We start from the raw sequence: 23,963 nt of genomic DNA, 5'->3' as shown, positions 1-23,963 counted from the left end.
GGGAGGCAGGGGCGCGGCGGTTCTGATGTAGACAGAGTGCCGTCATATATTATCTCTGACATTACAGATGGAACCAGTTAAGGACATTACCGTGGGACATACAGAAGTAGAGTTGAGGGAATGGATTGAAGGGGGTAGCTTGTCCCTCTCTCTCTGTCTCTGTCTGTCTGTCTTTCTCTCTCTCTCTTTTCCCCACCGTCCTTCCTCTTTCTCCTCCTCATTCTGTTTTCCTTTCGTTTCTCCTTTTTCTTATTTCGGGTATCCAAGTCTATCTTTTTTCTTTCTTTTCTTTAACGTTGTGTTTCTTTTTTTCAGCTGCACAGTAAACTAGATTTTCGAAATTCACTTCTGCCTCAGCACGGGAGGATGAGGAGGAAGAAGGGAGGGACGTGGAGAAAAGAGGGATGGGAAATGGACGAGAAGGAGAAGGAGGAGGAGAAAGGAAGGTAATAAGAAATAATAAGAAGAGGAAAAATAAGAAATCCATGCACATGATAGGAAGGAAACTAATAAAGGATGATAAGGAAAGTTGGTATGAAGAAATAGTGGCAAAAAACACTAATTGGTGGATGAATGAGATGCAGGAAAAAGAAATGAGTGAAAGGAGATGATGAGAGGAGCAAGAAAAGACAGGATGATGAGGACAAGAAAGAGATTGATTTTTCTTTTTTTTCTTTTCTTTTTCTTTTACTGTTTGCTCCAGAATCTTTTGTTTATTCCCTCCTCTTTGTCTTTTTTCTTTCTTTTTATTATATCTCTTAATTTTTCCTTCTCTCTGTTTATCTGTCTGTCTGTTTGTCTCTCTCTCTCTCTCTCTCTCTCTCTCTCTCTCTCTCTCTCTCTCTCTCTCTCTCTCTCTCTCTCTCTCTCTCTCTCTTTCTCTCCATTTACTAAAATTGGAGGATCACCCTGCAGAAACTGACTGTCACACACACACACACACACACACACACACACACACACACACACACACACACACACACACACACACACACACTTACCACTACAACCAATACAAAAGTAGAATTTAACGACATTTTCGCCTGAACGGGACTTAGAATCGCAATACTGAAGGTCTGACATAAGCCGTTCATAATAATTTTGTACGTGTATTTCCATTTGACAGTCATTATTATCACTGTGGTTGGAAGTGCTGATGTAACTCATGTGTAATTCGTATTCAAGACTGTTATAGAAGAGATCGGCTTTGTACTTTTATTGTTCTATAATGTACTTGAAGTGTTAAGTGGCCCGCGCTCCAGCATTTCCATTAAGAATTGTTGTTATTGGATTCCATGATGAGACTTATGAATATTCCCTATTTTGAAGTCATTGTAGAGAGAGAAATAGATAGATAGATAGATAGATAGATAGATAGATATTTAGATAGATAGATATATATTTAGATGGTACTGAAACTGTTAATTAGCTAATGATCTTTGTTCCTCTGCTTACCACCTCACTTTAACTCCTCGCTACTGCCCTAATGCCTCAACCTCAACTATTTAAGCCCTTCACCTCGACGCCTTCCAGCCTTATTTACGTGGTTGCGGTGCCCTGGAGGTTGTGAGGCAACCCGCACGCCACTGGGACCGCCTTAAAACACCAACTTTTAATGACAGAATTAGATCCACGGTAGATACCCAAAGTCTCGTCCTCAAGGGAAACAGTTTTTGATGGAAGTTAAATGGAAAGTGAGTGGGACGGATGAGAAGACGACGAGAAAATGGGTTTGAGATAGAGAGGAAAGACTTCGGCGGAGGGAGGAGAAAGAGGCTTACATTGGGAAGTACTAAGGTTACAAATAATAGATCAGATCCCTCTTCTACTTTTAACAAGGCAATTTGTCCCCTACACGAAATAATGAGAAGTAGCTGATTAGAACTGTGGTCTCGCTATGTATAATTTTGTTCCATGTATAAAGTATAAGCTGTGGAAAGGTGAGGCGGAGAGAGAGAGAGAGAGAGAGAGAGAGAGAGAGAGAGAGAGAGAGAGAGAGAGAGAGAGAGAGAGAGAGAGAGAGAGAGAGAGAGAGAGAGAGAGAGAGAGAGAGAGAGAGAGAGAGAGAGAGAGAGAGAGAGAGAGAGAGAGAGAGAGAGAGAGAGAGAGAGAGAGAGAGAGAGAGAGAGGTAAGATGAATGAGTAATGTAAAAAAACAGGATTAAGCGTGAAAGAGCAAGAGGAGAACAGAATAGAATACCGTGAATGCGGAAGCTTAATAATGACAAAAAGGTATCCAGTTTTGTAATCATTTCTACGAAGCGGCGTGCAGTGAATAAAAATTGATATCTGCATGCAAATCTTCCTTTATTATTGTCGCACGTTAGCCTCTGTTCCACCGGCAATAAACTATCGCAGATTTTCATGGTTGTTGGGGAGCCCTTTATACCTTACCTTTTTATCACTTGATTCACACGTCTCTTTTTTAATCAGTGTGTGAAGAGATAGATAGATAGATAGATAGGTAGATAGATAGACAGACAGATAGATAGACAAATTGCCTTTCCCTGTTTAAACCTACAGTAAAGCCATCGCTAAGAACATCAAACTATAGCAAACACATCCCATTTAAATATATACATATATTATACATGCCACTAATTTTTCTTGCCTGCAAAATAATCTCTCTCTCTCTCTCTCTCTCTCTCTCTCTCTCTCTCTCACCTTTGCGTAAACCACCACAGGGTTCTCAATATCGGAAATGTTGATTGGGGAGATGCTGTTGGAGGTCCAGGCGGTGAGCGAGATGGCGTTGGAGGTGGTGGTGGAAGACATGGTGTCGTTGGGGACTCGCGGCGTGGCCCACACCCTCATGTAAAGAGACTGGTGGCTGTCTGCCTTGTTTTCCACGCGGTACATCCAGTCGCCGGGCTGTGGAGGAGAGTAGAGAAGGTTATGCTGGCTAATGGGAAGTGTTAGGCATGTGGAAGACTGACTTTTGAGAGGCTATTGTATATAATCTTAACCCTCTTCAGTAGTTAATTTTTGGTGTTAATTAGACGATTTTATTTACATTAGGAAGGGTCTATGGAGGTGAGAAGATTAATGGCCAGAGTCTTCACTGTTTTAACCAACACTTAACTTCCTGGAGCTGTATAAAGTCGCCAAATAGTAACCAGAACAAATAAGAAAACGCGTCACGGTACTGAAGGGATTAAAAAACCAGCATTATTCACACAAAAATATACAAGGAGAAGCAAAACAAAACATTCATTCTCTCGATATTCCTTCAATTCATCGCGGTACAAATGGCGAGGCTCTGGGGTGACAAGACAATGGTGGGTATAGTGCTGTTGTTGGTTCTTGTGGGTTCATGGGTTCGATCCCCGCCATGAGACACCTTCCAAATCACCTGGTCGCTGTTATTACATTCCATTGGTCTTCGTGTCAGGGAGAGTGTCGTGAATGTCGTGGGTGGCGGGAAGGCTGGAGGGGGGAGGAGGTCTGGCGGAATAACACACGGGTACCACTAACAGCTGCCGGCCCCGCGTTGCTTGTCAGGCGGCTAAAGGGTTATGATTCTCTCTCTCTCTCTCTCTCTCTCTCTCTCTCTCTCTCTCTCTCTCTCTCTCCAGGAACCCAAATATCACGGTGAATCGTCTTGTTTTTACTTTTCCTCCTTAATATTTGTTATGTATCACCAAATGACTGATTGCAAGCCTTCAGTTTTACTAACCTGTGAGTCTCACTTTGTATCAACTAGTGAAGAGCACATACAATTGCTCTCCATGTATCTATCTACGCACAAACAATTGCTATCTATGTATCTATCTATCCATGAGATCTGGTGCTGTTTGTCTCCCATCTGTGCCAATCACCATCACACCACAAACACAAGAGTAGATCAAGACACGCGGCATCAAACCTGTCTTGCATCGCACACCAACATTTCCCTTAACTTAGTAGGAGGATGGAAAGCAGCGGCCAGTGAACTGAGCTTCCAGTCTATCAGGACCCTCCGCTTCCGAAAACATCTTGGCCAAGGACTATTAGCAGCACAATTCAGTAGTGGAGCAGCGCGCACTGTTGTCTGCCCGGAACCAGATCTCCTGCAGTACAGTGCTATTAGGATATTCAGATCACGTTTACCAAGATTGCCTTTAGTGATTACATGAAGGGAATTACAGAAAGGTAGAAAATATCGCGAGTTAACTGAAAGATTCCCAGCACCGACACTAAACATGGGAGACGAGACAGACGTACTTAAGTATTAAAAGACTGTACAACAAAACTGAAATAAATAACCAGACTCATACGATAAAAAAAACCAGGTAAATTGAAAAATGTGAAACAAAGTGAAGTAAATATTTTTTTTTCCCTCGCAACTCGGATCCTCATGCAAAGAGAATGAAATTCATTAAAATTTGCCGACTGTCAGCAAGCCATTGTGGTTAACTGCACATCACTCAGTAATGAACATAGGTAGTGTTGTGTGTTACCGGAATCGAAACTTTGCAAGATTCTTCCCATAAAAGTGTTATCGGATAGTCTCTGTATGCATGTGTCCTTCACTGATATGTTTCAATATTAATTTATTGTTTGAATGAAAATTCTCTCACCACTAGAAACAACACCTAACATAAAAAGCCCCGTCATATTTATTCGCTCCTTGAAAAAGCGTACGTTATTTTTGAGTCTCCTAATTAAGTGAGCAGTGCATTCTGCGTGTGGCTTGACGCGCCGCGCCAGGCTGCGTCAGGTGTCTGCGCCAATTCGTCTCTATCTGGCTGGTATGCATATGTAATACACATCCATCATAGCTCGGCCATTCCTACCAAGGTGGGACCCATCGAACGATTCCTATAGCAATATTTCAATCTTGACGTGTTGTGCACGAGGTCCCAGAAGACCCTCCACTTTGCATTTTTATATCCTGTTGCACATCGTTTGCAATTCAAATAATTACTGTTCACCCTTTTTTTCATCTATTTCTGGAATTTCTTCCTCACAACAGCGTTCACAACTAAACTAATTTTCTAAACGAAACAAGGGAAACATTCAGTACTGTGAATAATTTTCTTAATTTCTACTTTCCGCTTTTTTTTTAACAGAATTGTGAAATTGCAGCGTGGAGATTCATTTTGTAGTCAGGCGAGGCTGTGATGCAGAGCGATCCCTCGGCGACCCCGGCCATCCAACATGCAAAATGACGCGCCAATGGAACGAAAAAGCTTTCTGGATTGCAAAAACAAAAATTCGCTCGACACTGACACGTGTTCGCCCATACAAACCATTACACCTACACATACTAATCCCTTCAAACATCGTCACGTGCAGTCATTAGTGAGAGCAATTCAGTCTTCCGTATGTATGTTTAGGAGGATGGAGGAACAAATACTTGAACATTTGAAAATCTTCCTCAAACGTCGTAAACTTCATTTGCTTTTCCACAACAAGCACGGACGACTATTCAATTCAGTTATTTATTTTGGGGCTGAATAGCGGAAAGATTTTGAATATATTACCTGATTTCTATTTATACCGTTTTGATTCTTTTATTCTCACCCACAGTAGGATAATATATCAAGTATACAAATTTGAAGGTAACATCATTAGGGTAGAGGTGCTCTGGGGGCGGAAGGCAGTCAGTTAAAGACGGCTAGTATTGAAGAAAAGGCAACATTATAAGGTGACATTATTAGTATTAAACAAAAAGGAAACAATATTAGGTATGAAGTGCTAAGAGGAAGAAGGGAAGACAGGCAATTAAAAAGGGCAAGCATTGAAAAAAAGCTAACATAATTAGTACTGAAGAAGGTAACATAATTATTGGATATGAAGTGCTAAGGGGAAGGAAGGAAGACAGGGAGTTAGTTAAAAGCGGCTAGCATTGAGGAAAACACACTCACAGATTATAGAAACGAAGGCGAAACAAACGAACCCACACATCCGCCACTGTACACGCGATAATCATTCTCTAGTGCGCTATTAGGGAAGCTTTCTGGTGCACCCACTCGCTGCCATCACCACACGTCCGCTGCACTATGGTATATACTTTAAAAATACCACGTGTAGCTCGAGCGTTCACCTCTTGCTCCCTTTCTATCCCTCTCTCTCTGCCTTCAGTCGTGCGGGAGTTGCACTGAAATTACACTGGTTTATCTGGATTGGGGAAACACACGAGGCTGAAGTGCATGACGTTGGCCAGTTTGCTTTTGTGTCTCTTGCTTCTGTTGTCTTTGCCAGTTTTCATTTCACCAATTCACTTTCAGCAAACTCGACTCTTCCTTTTAACTCAGCTATTGATACTTTCCTTCACAAACTGCTTTGATGGCCTGAGATGACACCTTTTCGCTTGTTTTTTGATACGGTGTTCAGTTTTTGTTCCTTTGATTTGCTTAGCCCTGTCAGTTTGTTACTTGAGATACACTTGTTTCCGTTCAGACATTCCTTGCCTTGCTGGTGTGGCCGCAGAAAAAGTGATTCATTCATTAATTGTTTACTGTTTTCAGGATAGACAGAGAAGCAAGATTGAAATTACACGGATCTTTCACTCAATCTTGCACACTTCCACGAATTTCTTTTTACATCATTCACCTAACCTTTCTCAGTCACCCACCTCTCTCTCTCTCTCTCTCTCTCTCTCTCTCTCTCTCTGCGTCTGTGTCTGTCCCTGTTTTTCTCTCTCTGTGTCTGTCTGTCTGTCTGTCTCTCTCTCTCTCTCTCTCTCTCTCTCTCTCTCTCTCTCTCTCTCTCTCTCTCCAGACACACACACACACACACACACAAGAGAAGGCATTGAGAGGCAGGACCCGCCTCCCGCACAGTCAGGTCTGCGAACATTTATTGGCGAAATTAGATTCTGGATCCGACCAGGCGCGGGAGGCGGAAGGGGGGGGCAGTAGTGGTGGTGGTGGTGGTGGTGGCGGCCGGCTGGTGTCAAAAGAAGTATTATATTATGGAAGTTCTATTTATTCTCTGTTATTGCGATTTCTTGTAGGTTCCCCTGTGCCTTTTCTTTACTCATCGCACATTACGTTGTTTTTCTGCAGGAGAGAGAGAGAGAGAGAGACGGAGAAGGAGAGAAAGAGAGACCAGTAGTAATGATGGTGATGGAAGGAGGCAGCGGGGAGGCGGAGGGGAAGTGGCGGGGAAGTGGCAGAGGGTGGTAAGGACGTGCACGGGTCAGCCATGATAATTCCAAGCAAACAGGTCTCGGTTATTACGTTTGAAGGGGACAACAACGATCGAGACAGCCGGGTTACTGGGAGGTTATACGCTCGGGGCCAGGAAACAGACACTAGAGGGGGGATGGGAGTAAAGCGGGGGGGTAAAAGGGACGCGAAGAGAGAGAGAGAGAGAGAGAGAGAGAGAGAGAGAGAGAGAGAGAGAGAGAGAGAGAGAGAGAGAGAGAGATTAAGGGGTATTCAACTTACTTCCCTTGGGTGTCCCTCTAAAGTGATAAGGAAGGAAGAGAAATAGTGAAAATATGAACGAGGGACCCATGGATATATTACAGCATTTGCCTTTACTGACTTCCTTCCTCCGTGTTACCCTGCAGGCAGCGAGGAGGAGATGGAGGGATAGAGAGAGCGACAGAGAGAGCGAGAAAGTGAAAGAGAAGTGGACGGAGATGAACGGTGAAGTTATTTAAATAGTCTAAATTTCTCTTTCATGAGCCATATATTCGGTGGTGCTGGAGCAGAAGGCGGTGCAAGTCGATTCCGCCGGGAGCTTTATGGAGGTGGTAATGGAGGAAGCTGCTGCGTGGAAGGCGAGGACAGCAGCATGAAGGGAAGGGGAGAGGCGGCGCGAGGTGCTGATGAAAACTGGTAAATGAAATCACGCGTAAGATAGGAAGGAGGTGATTTTTATGTATGTATGCAGTCCTCACCGATCCTTTTGGCAATATATATCCTGTAACTCATGTATACTGTCACACACACACACACACACACTCTCTCTCTCTCTACACTCACCACACGCTTTGATTGTCTTGTGAATATATACGCATTCAATAACAGCTGCCAATGTCACCTGTAATGCCCGTCTTAAGGCTTGATAACCACGGAGCGACCAGGTGTAGTAAACAGGCTTTTGTGGTGGTAATGACACACACACACACACACACACACACACACACACACACACACACACACACACACACACACACACGCACGCACTCTCTCTGTAGAAACGTATGACAAACTCCCTCATCAACACTTTATCTGGTATTATGGTGACAAGAACCCCAAAAGCCTTCCCTCTCACCCCTCAGCGAGACCCAAAGATGCAACCACACGCGAGATTCAAGGAGGCAACCACACATTAGAGCTCTGTGGGTTTTGTCAGAGAGCTACATCGCCTACCAGAGACTCACAGGACACGGGGGTTTGTTTTTATCTTGAAACTGAGAAGTGAATGTTGTTTTACGGTTCTATGGTGCGCTGTGGAGAAGAGAAGCTGTGTTTTTAGTATCAGTGTTGCTACTGAGAGTGTGGCGTGTTTGGGTCTGTTTTGGACGTTATTTTTGCAGTGTTTGTGCGTGTGTGTGTCATACGGGTCTGTTATGAATGTATGTATGTATGTATCGTGTACCTGGTTGTCAATGTGCAGGTGTACGTATGTAAAGAATGAAGGTCAAAACACTGCCGACATAAATGGGGTGTTGCCGCGAGCCCTGTAAAGCGATGGCTGGCGGAATGCTGCAGTCAAGAACACAGAGGAGGAGGAGGAGGAGGAGGAGGGGGAGGATGAGGAGGAGGAGGAGGAGGAGGAGGAGGAGAAGGAGAAGGAGAAGGAGAAGGAGAAGGAGAAGGAGGAGGAGGAGGAGGAGGAGGAGGAGGATTTGAATATTCATGTAGGGCTGTTTTATGAGATTTCGCCCTTGTTGGATAGATCTGTCCACGTGTGTGTGTGTGTGTGTGTGTGTGTGTGTGTGTGTGTGTGTGTGTGTGTGTGTGTGTGTAAGCAATCGTCCGGGCCGTCAGTACATTATTTGACGAGTACACCAGACACCAGAGTGGGAGACACAATCGCCACAACACCCGCAGGAAATACTGAGATGGCGTGACTGGCAAGACCTTCATTACAAGATGGTGTTCAATAGATGCCTTCCACTCGTTATTATTTCCCGGGGGTTGCAGGCCAAGGGGAAGGTCACTCTGTAAGCAGCCCGTCACTCAACCACTGTGTCGATTCAAAGGCGAGTCATACTTTCATTTCACCACGAGAGCGAAATGTGACGAGGCATAAAAAATAATAAAAATAAATAACTAAAAATAAAGTTGACTCCTATTATCATCATGAGAGTCCCCTTTTTTTGTAATTATCCATAGTACTTGTTTAGGGACAGGCACCTCAGTGGGTCTCTTTTGTCTAACACCAATTTTTGTAGCCACTTGCCGTTTCTCCCTCTTACATAATAAAAATCTTCACTCCAGCGCTGCATAACTAAATATTCTTTCGGTAACTCGATTTTTTCCTCTCCTGTTTCCTTATCGTTAGTTCATCGCAGTACTAGGAAGTTGCTGTGTTCTGGAGAGAGGTGAAAGTATATAATAATTTCATTATTTCTTTCTTTGAAGAGTTTCCTTTGGTTCATTTTATTATGTCTTTCTTGGAGCAATTTATTAAGATGCCTGGAAGTCTTTGAGTATTGATGAAACGTAAAAACACACTGTAACTTTATTATTTTGTTCATTAGAATGTTTTGCTCTGGTGCCCATCACTACCTCTCGATCTGTAGACCACCACCTTCCCTCTGCCAAACCATATCTGCTTTTCCTCTGCTCAAAACACGTTTCATAAGAGGAACATGATTATTGAGTCCTTTCCATTCATGAACCACTCTGTAACGAAACCTTCCCATTTCTATCCTAAACCTGAATTTCTCAAGGTCAAACCCATTATTTCTGGTTCTATCCTGGCTACTGATCCTAAGAACTTTTCTCATGTCCCCCTTTGTTCATAATTAACACTGCCAAACATATTCAACACTCCAGCACTTTTAAGACTAATTAAATATATAAACGAGTCCCTTCTTTCATTACTATTGTGAAGTACGTTAAGAGATCCATCACTGTGTGGCGGTCCACTGACCTCGGCATTACTAAATGAAATGCCCAGCCTGTCCGTCACGCTTGCACAGTTTGACAGACAGGAACAAATCTGCCACGGCCAGCTGCATCCTATGGGAGGAGGAGGCTGAGGCTAAGCACGGGGTCAGGCAAGAATGAGGTCAGAGGTCAACACTGCTGTTTGTTTGTAATTTGCCTCTCCTGACATTGAGTGAGGAAAGAACATAACAAAACTCGGTATTATTTCTATAAAGCATGCATAAAGAAACAAGCGACAAGTTCTCTCTCTCTCTCTCTCTCTCTCTCTCTCTCTCTCTCTCTCTCTCTCTCTCTCTCACCCACCTGTTCTTCCACAAATGTCAATAGATAACCTCTTTATAGACTAATATGCTTCTCTCTCTCTCTCTCTCTCTCTCTCTCTCTCTCTCTCTCTCTACCCACCTGTTCTTCCACAAATGTCAATAGATAACCTCTTTATAGACTAATATGCTTTTCTCTCTCTCTCTCTCTCTCTCTCTCTCTCTCTCTCTCTCTCACCCACCTGTTCTTCCATAAATGTCAATAGATAACCTCTTTATAGACTAATATGCTTCTCTCTCTCTCTCTCTCTCTCTCTGTACAGCACTCACCATGGCGTCTCTGAGGGTGATGAAGATAGTGTTCACGTCGCTGTCCTCCTCCAGGCTGTGCAGAGTCTTCACCCCCTGGCCGTTGGGGTCGATCAGGTTCACAGTGTTCCCAACGTGGCCCAGGTCGTAGTAGGTGAGCGCGAACTTCACCTCCCCTCCCAGCGTCTCGTCGATGTTGAAGGTGCCCTGCGAGATACTGATGATGCCGCCCGGGTATTCCTGCGGGACACAGTGAAGGAGGGAAAGAAAAACGTGTAAGTGACGGGTTATACATCCAATTCGTGGTGAAAGGAAGTGTTTGTGAGTGAAGAAAGGTAAAGAAATGAGGTGTTAAGGAAATATTGTAAGGTGTGAAGGGAGCAAAATGAGAGGTGGTGTAAAATTAACGAGGAGAGAGAGAAAAGGAAAGGGAAACGCGTGCGAAAATCAACAATTAGACCAGTTGTGCAAACGTGTGTGATGGAAAGTAAGAATAGGAGTAAAAATAAAAGGTGAAAAAAAGTGAAAAAAAATGTTCCAAAGAAAAGGAACAAAACCGAATGGATGAAAAGAAAGACATCGAACGTGTGATGAAAAATAAGAGAGTTGGTGAGAGAAAACATGAAAAGGAAAAGAAATATGCTCGAAAAAATCTCAAAAAAAAAAAACAAAGCAAGACAAGAAAAGAAATACGATAAAATGCAGGAAGACGTAAACTGGTTAGAAGTTAAATGTTTGAGACTAAAAAAAAAAAAAGACAAAAACAAAAAAGAAAACAAGAAGAAAACGCGCATTACTGAAAAAAATCGAATAAATAAAAAGAATAAAGAAAAAGTGGTAAGGAAGAAAAGAAAAAAAGAAAACGCACATTATTGAAAAAGTCGAAAAAAGAAAAAGAAAAAAAAAGAAAAAGAACTGTGGACTGGAAACGAATCACTAACTCTTCTATTTCTATGAGTGAGGAGAGAAGCGAAATGATAGAGACAACTGAAAACACAGAATGACTGGAAATAAAACACTTCCATCGTAAAAATAAAACTGAAATGATGTGCAAGAGAGTGATTATTTTCCCAGAGAGTTTTGAGTTTCATGTATTTTCATCGAGTATTTAGGTGTTTTATGCAATCACACGGAAGGTTGAGTACTGGGGAGGAGCAGCCAACACGGACTTAATCACTCCTACCAGCTACACTTTTGACTCTCACCATTATTAGACTCAAATTATATAGCGGTATGTATCCCGCTGGTTGCCAGGCCCTGTTAAAAGAAAAGTAGAAAGAGAAAAACAGAAAAATCTAAAAGGAGGGTCCAGTTAACGTAAGAGGTGTCTTGACACTCCTCTTTTGAAAGAGTTTAAGTCATAGGCAGGTGGAAATACAGACACAGGTAGAGAGTTCCAGAGTTTACCAGTGTAGGGAATGAAGGAGTGAAGATACTGGTTAACTCTTGCATTAGGAAGATGGACAGAATAGGGATGAGAAGAAGTAGAGAGTCTTGTGCAGCGAGGCCGCAGGGGGAAGGCATGCAGTTAGCAAGTTCAGAAGAGCAGACTGATAGATAGATAGATAGATAGTTTTATTGACCACAACAATAATAACATCAACTATGACAAAACTATTAACTCCTTCAGTACCGTGACGCGTTTCCTTGTTCATCCTGCTTATACAGCTTCAGAAATTTATGAGGGGATTAAAATAGTGATGGCTGTCGCTATTAATTTTCAGACCTCCATAGAGCCTTCCATATGTTATCAAAATAGTCTAATCGTTCAGAAGTCTTAAGGTAAAAATGCGTTTCCATCACTCTGCTTACTACTCGGTGATTCTATACAGCTTCAGAAATTTATGTGGGGATTAAAATAGTGAAGACTCTGGCCATTAATCTTCTGACCTCCATAGATGCTTCCTAATAAAAGTATTATCATTTAATCATACCCAAAACACGAGGTAGAAATGTGTCCCAGAACTGAAGGGTTAAACGTAGTCACGAGAACCTTGTCGAGTACTTTTTTTTCAATGGAAGAGGAAAAGCTGGCCAAAGGCAACAAAAAATGAAAAAAAAAAGACCCACTGAATTGCCAGTTCCCTTTTAAGATAATACGAGTTACAGTAACACAGCATCTATTCACACACTGATAAGGGCGATTGTTCTTTGTAGATTGTGTCTGGGAAGGGGAAAAAAAATCTGTTTGTTTTTTTTATAATCCTGGCCGTTTTCCTTTTTATTTCATTTCGAAGTACTTGAGTTTTATATGAAGAAAATCACATCATCAAGAGTATTTCGTGGTTTTTTTTGTGACTCACTTGACTCTTGGTTACAAAACACTGATGCGACACTTTTATTCCATCACTCCTACCACAAATGTGTCACCGTTTTCCTAACATTCATGCTACGCTCCCGTCATTTGCTGTGAACCTAGATTGTGATATTTCCCGTTATGGTAAAAATAAAGAAGTAATTAATTATTCATGCCTTGATAAAAAAAACTCTCTCTCTCTCTCTCTCTCTCTCTCTCTCTCTCCATAATGTTCAAAACTCCTTACAAGAGAGAGAGAGAGAGAGAGAGAGAGAGAGAGAGAGAGAGAGAGAGAGAGAGAGAGAGAGAGAGAGAGAGAGAGAGAGAGAGATTAAGAAAAATATCTCTTTCTTTCTTTCCTCCCTCTCTCTCTCTCTCTCTCTCTCTCTCTCTCTCTCTCTCTCTCTCTCTCTCTCTCTCTCTCTCTCTCTCTCTCCAACTCGTGATGTAATTCTCGCTTTTTTTTTCCTTCTCCTGGTAAAATTTGGTGATCCCACAGAATTTCCCCTGAAACTGCCGTCTTTCAAAATCTACATAATGAAATTCAAGACGTTCCTCTGTATAATGTCTGGAATAATACGTCTCGATCAATGACACGTAAAAAAAGCAGCAAGTGTGTATAGAGGAATAAGTCTAAGATCGAGTTACTTTTCTTTGAACTACTCTGGAACTCCCTGCCTGCTTCTGTACCTCCATCTTCCTACGAGTTGATTAAGCCTAAGATCAAGCTACTTTTCTCTGGTATACTCTGGAACTCCCTGCCTGCCTTCCCTGTATCTGCATTTCCAGCTTCCTACGACTTGACTTCTTTTAAGCTTTTAAGAGGAAGGTTTCAAGACATCTGTCCCTGATTTTTGGCTTGTTCTTCATCAATCTTTAAGAAAACTAGCATTTTTAGTGGTGCTTTTTCTAAATATTTTGTTTTCCTTGGCTGGTTTCCCTCTTGCATATAAAAGAAAAAATCTTTATATATTTCTTGGGAGACTAAGTGCATATTGATTTGTGAGATAAAGTAAGAGAGAGAGAGAGAGAGAGAGAGAGAGAGAGAGAGAGAGAGAGAGAGAGAGAGAGAGAGAGAGAGAGAGAGAGAGAGAGAGAGAGAGAGAGAGAGAGAGAGAGAGAGAGAGAGAGAGAGAGAGAGAGAGAGAGAGAGAGAGAGAGAGAGAGAGAGAGAGAAGTTATGTACGGATTTATATCATGTAAGATAAAAATAGATCAGCTTTTTTTAATTTCAAGGAAAATTATACAGGAAAAAAGTAGAAAAAAAATATTGATAATGTAAGGCGAAAATAAATAAGACTGAACTGTAAAGAAAAAAATACATGAAAAAAAAAAAATGAAAAACGAAACAAAAAATATTGGACGGACTGACTGACTAACTGGCAGATGGAACGACAAACTGACTGACTGATATAGAGAAAGCTTTAATTATTTCCTGCTCGATTGCCTGACTGATTTTGACGCTCTACTAGCAAGGTCATCTTATCGAGAGCGAGACCGAGACAGAGAGAGAGAGACAGAGAAAGTGATTGGGTAGGACATAAGGCAAAGTGACAGAGAGAACCGGTGAGGAGAAGGGTCAGTAAAGTTTGGAGGCTGGACAAAAGGGCGGTGGAGGTGGCGGCGCTGCGAGGGTGTGTCTGTGCTATTTGATAAAAGTTGGCGGCAATAAAGAGAGGAAGCAAGGGGGTCGGGGAAACTTTACATGACGACCTAACGACGGGCAGGAAGCGAGGCGACGGAGGCTGGGGAGATAAAGGGCGAGAGAGAGAGAGAGAGAGTGAAAGAGAGTGAGAGAGAGCCTTACTTCCCCAAAAAAAACATCAATACTTTCTATCATAACCACTACTTAATATATTTTTTTTCCTCCATTAAGCAAAAACACCAATAATTTCTATCATAACCACTTCTTCTTAATATTTTCCTCTTGTTTTCCTCAACTTTTTTTTTTTCCTTGAGCTATTACTCCATTAAGCTCCTTCACTCAGCTCCTTCCTGCCATCATTACCTCCAATAACAAGTTCCTTCTCTTAGTATTTCGCTTTGCTTTTCAACCTCTTTCCGTAATCTTTTTCTTTCTTCATTCTTTTTTGCACTCGTTATCTCTTATCTATCATCTTCCGTCTAATACTCCTCTAATAATCTTTCTTTTTGTTTTCCCTATTTGATTGCTGTGTTTTACCTGTTTTTTTGCTGTGATTTCTCTGATTTTTGCTGTGTTTTATCTGATTTTTGCTGTGTTTCACCTGGTTTTTGCTGTTTTCCCTGATTTTCCAGTGTTTCCCTACATGCTTGCTGTGTTTTCCCTTTGTTTGCTGTGTTTTCCCCCTTACTTGCTGTATTTCCCCTAGTTTTTCTTGTGTTTTCCTTGTTTTTTGCTGTCCACCCTGATTTTCAAGTGTTTTCTCGTTCCTTTGCTGTGTTTTTTCCTGGTTTTTGTTGTGTTTCCTGTGATTTTTGCTGTGTTTTCCTAGTTTTTGCGGTTTCCCATAGTTTTTGCTGCTCCCCCCTGATTTTTGCTGTGTTTTTCCCTGCTTGCGTCTCTTCCTCACCTGCTTGTGCACCATGAGAGGCAGTTGCTTGGCGTCATGGATGAAGAGTCCCAGGGCTGCGTAGAGGGAGTCCATGAGTGCCACCATCATGGATACTTTGGAGTCACTGCCGATGCCCTCGTCCAGCACCGCGAAGGACTGCGTGCCTGCAACAAACACACACATGCACGTGAAAAAGTTTGTCATGGTACTGTATAGAGGATTAGCGCTTGTATATTTAAACATTTCTGTGCTTCACCTCCACTATTTCAAAAGGGTTTATTTAAATTGACACGAGTTTTTTTTAAGGTGATTTTACGTTTCTAGACGCAGATTAACCCCTTCTATACTACGACATATTTTCACTTTCAGATTTTGCATAATTAGACGATTTTAGTGATATTAGCATGGGACTATGTAGGTCAAAAGATTAATTGCCACAGTCTTCACTATTCTAATCTAGCACATGAGTTTCTGAAGCTGTATAAAATCACCAAATAGTAAGCAGAATGAATATGGAAACGCGTCATGGTACTGAAGGGGTTAACAAGATTTATGCCTTATTGACTGGAGAAACACTGAAAATGCCGCTAATCATCACTGTGGCTTTGGAAAATAGTCGTGGTGAGAGAGCAGAGCGTCACACACACACACACACACACACACACACACACACACACACACACACACACACACACACACACACACACACACACGAGTCTCTACCACCAGTGCAATATTACTTTTTTTTCCTTTTTTTTTTTGCTTCTTTGTTATTCATCCAATAATTTGTTTATTTATCGGCATTTCTATTTATCTATGCATTTGTTTATCAATTCATGTACCTGTTTTTCAATGCTTGGATATGAGAATACACGTGTGTCATGTATTCATAATTCCCAGATACATCCATTATTTCAAGCTTGTCATTGGTTTGCAATCTATTAATTCTTTCATTAATATTTTACTATTAAAAACTTAACACACAAATAAAACCCGCTGAATGGATGCTGTACACGCAGAAAACTATTGCACACGTTATGCATTTTCACGGTTTTACAATTAATGGACTATATCTATCTATCCATCTATCTATCAACATATCTATCTATCTTATCTTTCTTCCTTATTCTATTTCATCCCTACCTAATGCTAAACTGAAGAACTGAACGAACTGCGAAATTACCAAGCAAAAAAAAAGAAAAAATGATGGAATGAAGTGAATAAAGGCTAAAGGAAGCAGATGGCTGACAGAGCGATGGGAAACTGCGATTGCTTCAACTCCCCGTCACGTGCATGATGGAAAACCTGGAACTCCCTCCACCCATGCGAGAGTTGAGTTAGCCATTAAGGTGTCGATATAAAAAAAAGTTAAAAAAGCTGCTAACGAGGATTGTCGCCCACGCAATGCAACCGTGTGAAAAAAGAGAGATAGAATAACCAGCACATTAAGGAGCACGAAGCAAGGTGAACACAGAAGCATTAGCCCTTTTAGTACCAAGACACGTTTCCATATTTATTCTGCTTACTAACTGGCGACTTTATACAGCTTCAGAAACTCATGTGAGGATTAAAATAGTGAAGACTCTGGCCATTAACCTTTTGACCTCCATAAACCCTTCCTAATGCCAATAAAACCGTGTAATCATACCCAAAACTCATGATAAAAATGCATCACAGTACTGAAGGGGTTAATACAATACGATGAACACCGCAAATATCGGAGCTCTGACCCGGATAACAGTCTGAACAGTAACGAGGATGAGAAAAATAAGCGATACGAGGCAGATTTTTTAGAAGATTCTCAGTTAGGTGCTCCACAAGACACTGCATGTAGGTTGCGTCCTCTTACACTTGAGAGACACGAGCAATGTCAGGGATCTCGCGGGATATCAAGTTTTCAGTCACTTTTGATGTACCTGCAAGCTGAACAGCAGGCGGCGGTGCTTGTAACGGAGTCGGAACAGGTGTTTTGGTCGCCTCTCTGCGCCAGATACTGCAAAAACATGCTTATCTGACTGTGTAACCCCTTCAGTACAGTGACGCGTTTCCATATTCATTTTGCTTACTATTTGGTGATTTTATACAGCTTCAGAAACTCATGGGGTGATACAAGTAGTGAAGACTGTGGCCATTAATCTTCTGACCTCCATAGACTTTTGCTAATGTCAATAAAATGATCTAATCGTACACAAATCTCAAGGTAAAAATGTGTCCCAGTGTTGAAGGGATTAAAGACCTTCCGCTGTTTACTTGGTACTGATGGTTTCTTTCTTCACGAAGGACGGAGTGGTTTATACAGCGAAGGTTATTATCGTCTATTCATCACCCGTGGAAGTCTAAAAGAACACACACACACTGATAACACGTGTACACTTTCGTAACATCAAAAAAAGAAAAAAATTACTTTCTTTTCAACACCTAGCAAGACCATTTCACCGTTCCTCCTTTCACACTAAAAACGTTTCGAAGCTCTGAAAAAGACTGCTGATGACGCACCCTCCTCGCCACTCGTTCCGCCCATTGCTGCGTCAGTGTTCCTGGACTGTGGCGAATTCCCCTCACAATACAAACAAGTCTCGGTCCCAGATGGAAAATAAAAAAAAAAAAAAAAATCCTGGTTCTCGATGTCGTCTGTTCGTGAAAGGTTCATGTTATTCCCTGTTGTGTTGAGGTGTAGAAGCACACAGGACAGCAGCCAGGGCGGATCACGTTTCTACAGCTTAACCTCTTGAATACTATGACGTGTTTCCATATTCATTCTGGTTACTATTTTGTGATTTTATACAGCTTCAGAAACTTGTTTGGGAGGATTAAAACACCGAAGACTGGCCATTAATCTCCTAACCTCCACAGACACTTCCTAATGTCAATAAAATGCTCTAATCGTATACAAATCTTAAGGTAAATATGTGTCCCAGTACTGAAGGGGTTAACATTTCTAAAGGCGTGAGGAGTGACAGGCACTGCTACCATGGCCACCTGGGACTAGCGTTCTCACACGAAGACTCCCATTCTGTATACGTCAGTTTGTTTTTGAGCATTATAATCATTACGTGAAGCTATAGACCATATCGTATACATGCAGTTGTTCAGAGCGTGGGGAGTGTTTGCGGAGGTGGAGTATGAAAACTATATTGTACAAAGTCAAATAAGAATCCTTGTTTAAGAGGTGGTTGAGTCACACAGCTGGAGGAAAGTGGTGAGTCATGGAGGATGTTTACATGTATCATTTATTCTACCAGATGTGAAACACGTTATATATAAGCGTGAGAGGTGGGGGGGGTGAGAGAAAAATTATACAGAAAATAAAAATGAAAAAGCAAATGATATACAATAAAGCAGCAATAATGGAAACAGGAGAGGACACACACACACACACACACACACACACACACACACACACACACACACACACACACACACACACACACACACACACACACACTAAATAAAGAGTCAAGGATTCGTTTTGATGTTCGACAGATTATTAATAAAATATGAATGATGACTAGAAGATCAGAAGCTTTCTTTCGAGAGAGTTCAGGTTCGAGATCAGAAAGGAGGAAAGATTGTGGTGGAGAGTGTAGGAGAGAGAGAGAAAGAGAGAGAGAGAGAGAGAGAGAGAGAGAGAGAGAGAGAGAGAGAGAGAGAGAGAGAGAGAGAGAGAGAGAGAGAGAGAGAGAGAGAGAGAGAGAGAGAGAGAGAGAGAGAGGAATGCGGATCTCACCAACAGAGCAGCGCTGTCAATATTTTCCTGTGTAGTAGAATGAAAGTTAAGTCGGGATGGATCAAAAGAGTTTAACCGCAACTGCAGTCGGTAAATATGTACCCAGTTTTAGGTAAATATGGAAATACTAACCCCAACAACACCGCGCCTCTGCAGCCTACACACACACAGACCTTGTGATCACGACTCGTCTTCAATATAGGAGTAAGATTCTCTCTCTCTCTCTCTCTCTCTCTCTCTCTCTCTCTTGATAATTTCGTAAAGTGAGCGTGTTACAGACATGTATGGAGATATCAATTCTTTCAAACGCAAACAGAACTCTCTCACTACCAGAAATATTAATATTAGTACTTCTCTGCCTTGTGACGTACAGTTGTCCAGAGTAGTGACGTCACAATCTCAAAAACGCCCCCAGAATTTTGTGTAGCTCTATTTGATCTTTTAGGGAACTGACATTCGATGGGGCCTTTTATCTTATCTTTTGTTGCCCTTGGCCAGCTTTTCCTCGTGCATATAAAAAGACATACACATTATTATTGCAAAACTACCTCCTCTAATCACATTCCCAGTTCTTGTCAGTTTATGTAGGGCTCTTAAACCCTTCAGTACCATGACACGTTTCCATATTCATTCTCGTTACTATTTGGTGAATTTTTCCAACAGCTTTAGGTACTTATGTGGGGGATTAACATAGTGAAGACTGTGGCTATTAATCTTTTTGACCTGAATAGTCCCTTCCTGGTGTAAATAAAATCGTCTAACCATTCCCAAGGTCAAGGTAAAAATGCGTCTCTGTACTGAAGGGTTAATTCACTAAGCTCTTTAAGTAGCTCACGCGATATTCACTACTCGACTTATACACACGAACTTTGTGACAACTACGAAACAAAAAAAAAAAAAAAAAACAACAAAAAAAAACTATTCCGGATTCAGAATTTATATGTTTTGAAAGAGACAACAGTGTACAGATTATCCGGAGCAGTACGCGTTCAAATCCAGTACAACATTTTACACGAGGGAGAAAGAGATGAAAATGTTAGCAGGACAGGAGTATCAACACACACTCACACACTCACAAACACACACACACACACACACACACACACGTAACTGTTTCCCTTTGTCCTGTTCGTGGATGAGTGATAGCTACATTACTTTCCTTTGCGTGATAAGAGAGCAAAGCATAATTTTCCTCCCATAATGAGAAAATGTAGATAGTAATAACAGGAGAGCTTTTACACAGCACACGCGTTGTTACCTGTGCACTCACTACCTGCTGGCCTGCTTCCGACGAGGTGTGTTCAAGCTGAAGTGAATATAAACTGGGTACATTTGTTCCTGCGTCTCTTTGTCGTTTAAATGATGTTTGTTTTCTCAGTGTCTAACGTTTACGGGCAAAAATGTGAAGTGAAAACAAGCCAATCTTAGCCTGTAGTGTAAAATGTTTTGTAGTTTTAATGATATTTGTAGGAGAATTGATAATAGTAATAGCGACTGAGTTATTAGTGGTGGTGGTGGGAAAAGCAGCAATATTAGTATCACTGGTAGCAACATCAGCAAGAGCAATAACAATCACCTTTGCCACCTATTGTATTTTTATCTGTTAAGAAGTGGTAGCTCGTATGCATCTGAGTGACCATAGCATCCCATCCTTCCCTCTCTCTTTCCTTCCATCCATCTCTCCATCCCTCTCTCTTTCTTCCTCCTCTTATCTTTTCTTTCTTTTTTTCTTTCATCTTTCTTTAATCTTTCTTCTTTTTTTTCTTCTGCTTTTCTTTCTTCTTTTCTTCTTCTTATCTTTCCATCCCTTCCTCCTTCCTATACGAGTAAGAGGCAGCGTGGTGCGTGAAAGCCTTACCATTGTTAGCACCAGCATTTTCTCATTACAGGAGGAATTTATGCTTCTCTGCTCCATCACGCGAAGGTCCCCACTATGAGGACCAGAAAGGGCAGAAATAAGCTAGAGACCCTTGACCCACTAGCAGGACAAGGGAGAAATGAGCAAAGTGGATGAATTCTAGCCTCACTTTTAACACCCCAGCTGTGTCGTTTTGAAGATTTGTAGTTGGTGGGAGAAAAAAAAAAAAAGAAAGTAAATGGAGAAAAAAAGAATAAATAAAGGAGACGACAGAAAGCAGATAAAGTCATGAAAAGTGAAAAGACTAAAAAAAAAAAAAATGAAAATGAAAGAGAAATTGAAGATAAGAGAGAGAGAGAGAGAGAGAGAGAGAGAGAGAGAGAGAGAGAGAGAGAGAGAGAGAGAGAGAGAGAGAGAGAGAGAGAGAGACAGTAAAGGATGAAGATGAAATACGAGTTAAGAGCAAGTCATTGTGAAGCCAAAGAACGACGAGGACGTGGAATAAAGACGACTAGAGAGAGAGAGAGAGAGAGAGAGAGAGAGAGAGAGAGAGAGAGAGAGAGAGAGAGTAAAAACGAGGACTAGAACACAATTCGACCTTCCAGGCATCATCCGGAGCTGCCCTGCCACAGTGAGATTATAGAAACAATTAGTCGAGGTCAAAGTTTAGTGTTGTTTTGTGGCGCAGAATGACATGTATAGCAATATTCCTCCTCCGTGCGCATGTCTACCGTACAGTGTGTGTGTGTGTGTGTGTGTGTTTCTCTCATTTCCTCTGTAGTTCTGTGGCCGTAGGAAAGGATTATGAAGATCACACAAGGCAACTCTCTCTCTCTCTCTCTCTCTCTCTCCTCGTAGCTTGCAACGTGAAGCCGTGTGGTTTTTTCACGTGTGCAGCAGCCAGGGAAATGGATAATATTAAGTAAGTGCTGATACTTCAAAGACATACATGGAAATATTGTACGGTGAACATGAGGTGATCTGGTTACACACACACACACACACACACACACACACACACACACACACACACACACACACACACACACACACACACACACACACACACACACACATACTCTCTCTCTCTCTCTATTTATCTCTCTATCTCTTTCTCTCTTTCTTTCTTTATCTATCTACCTATCTATCTATCTATCTATCTCTCTCTCCCTCTCTTACTTTGGACGTTGCTGTTGTTGTTGTTGTTGTTGTTGTTGTTGTTGTTGTTGTTGTTGTTGTTGTTGTTGTCATTGGTGTGGTCGTTTGTTGTTGTTGTTGTTGTTGTTGTCATTAGTGTGGTCGTCAGGTGATGGGTATACATTTACAAAGCGCCCGTAATTAACCTGGTGTACAACTAAGCCTTAAGATTTCCACGAATTCTTCTACATAAGCTACATTTTCTTTCCTTATAGCGCCTTTGTAGTCTTACCGGAACTACTACACCCTTTTGTGCTCTTCCTCGTATCTAAAGCCCTTTTTAATTCTTTTTTATTCCACCTATATATTTTTTTTTTACCTTTCTGTAATCCAGGCTGACCGCTTTTTACTCCCCAAGCTCCAAGCCGCATTTATACTTAAACTTTCATACCTTCGTCAAAAATGGATTCTTTCTTAAGTAAACCCCTTTCCTTGCCAGACTGTGACTCTCTACGGCTCTAAAAATACCATGGATCGCTACGAAGGAGTTATACTTTGAGATACTTGCGTCAAAATGTATTCTACCTTAGCAAACTTCTTTTTATATAACTTTTTGTACTCTTGGATTTTAAACCTTCTATTACTTTGTCTCATTCTGTAGTGAAACACCTTCGTAAATATATTCTACCAAACTCTTTCCTTGCCTTGAAATATCCTTAGTTACGTTACTACACTAGTTTCTTAACCCGTTCAGTGCTATGACGCGTTTTCATATTAATTCTGCTTACTATTTGGCGATTTTATACATCTTCAGAAACTTATGTGAGGTTAAAAAATTAGTGAAGACTCTGGCCATTAATCTTCTGACCTCCAGAGACCCTTCCTAATGTAAATAAAATCATCTAATCATACGCATATTGGTGTAAAAGTGCATCCCAGTACTTAATATAAAGTAACATTGCCTTCGCGAGGGAACACTACTGAGATACTTAAGGGAGTCTGTAGGTTGTGCTGGGAAACCTCTTCCCCTCCTCGATGTGTGAGTTTCGTGATGTGTGGCTCGTTATGTACAATGGTTAGTGATGACTCGTGCTCAGTTTATCGAAATACTCCCTCCCTCCCTTGGTTTCTTGGTTCCTCTTGAGCACGTACTCTTTACCTCTGTCACTGTAACTCGTTAGTCAATTCTGATTATGAAGAAAAGGAATAGTGTCTTTGTTTGTTTAGCCCCTTCAATACAGGGACACATTTTTTTCCATTGAGATTTGTTTACTAGAACATTGTATTGACATTAGGAAGGATCTATGGAGGTCAGAAGATTAATGGCCACAGTCCTCACTATCTTAATCCCTCATATAGGTTTCTGAAGGTGTATAAAATCACTATATAGAAAGCAAATTGAATATGGAAACGCGTAATGGTATTCAAGGGGTTAATAGTTTTGAGGTTAGTCATTTCTTTTTTACTAGTCCTTTTTTCTTAATTCTACATCACCGTGTTCTTCTGTATCCATTTTCTTTATTTTTCATGGTGGTTGTAATTCTCTTTTATCTTCGACCACCACCACCACCACCACCACGACAACAACTACCATTTATAACACCTACACTTATTACTATCAATGCTCCTTAAACGACTCCATTTACGACAACAACAAATACTACTACTGTTACTATTACTACTTCCCAGAGCCACAAATACAACATTATTCCCTTTTTCTCCTAGACAAATCTTTTCTTTCTTGCAGTATTTTCTCTCCCTTCACATTTCCTTCTATCTTCCAC

The 23,963-nt window shown here is 41.3% G+C and overlaps 1 protein-coding gene across 1 annotated transcript in view; it reads right to left on the bottom strand.

The window, feature by feature from the left end:
• LOC123515733 (calcium-activated chloride channel regulator 2-like) overlaps positions 1-23,963 on the bottom strand; it is a 62,633-nt gene that overhangs the window by 11,819 nt on the left and 26,851 nt on the right. Inside the window, exons 5-7 of the mRNA XM_045274588.1 lie at positions 15,476-15,621; positions 10,649-10,867; positions 2,665-2,871 (exon numbers count right to left, since the gene is read on the bottom strand). Of these exons, the coding sequence (XP_045130523.1) occupies positions 2,665-2,871; positions 10,649-10,867; positions 15,476-15,621 (572 nt within the window). The remainder of the gene's footprint in view (positions 1-2,664; positions 2,872-10,648; positions 10,868-15,475; positions 15,622-23,963) is intronic.

This window comes from Portunus trituberculatus, chromosome 39 (genome assembly GCF_017591435.1).
Source record: "Portunus trituberculatus isolate SZX2019 chromosome 39, ASM1759143v1, whole genome shotgun sequence".
NCBI classification, from domain to species: domain Eukaryota; kingdom Metazoa; phylum Arthropoda; class Malacostraca; order Decapoda; family Portunidae; genus Portunus; species Portunus trituberculatus.
Note: the sequence above shows the minus strand (reverse complement) of the source record. Positions and strands in the feature narration are given on the sequence as shown.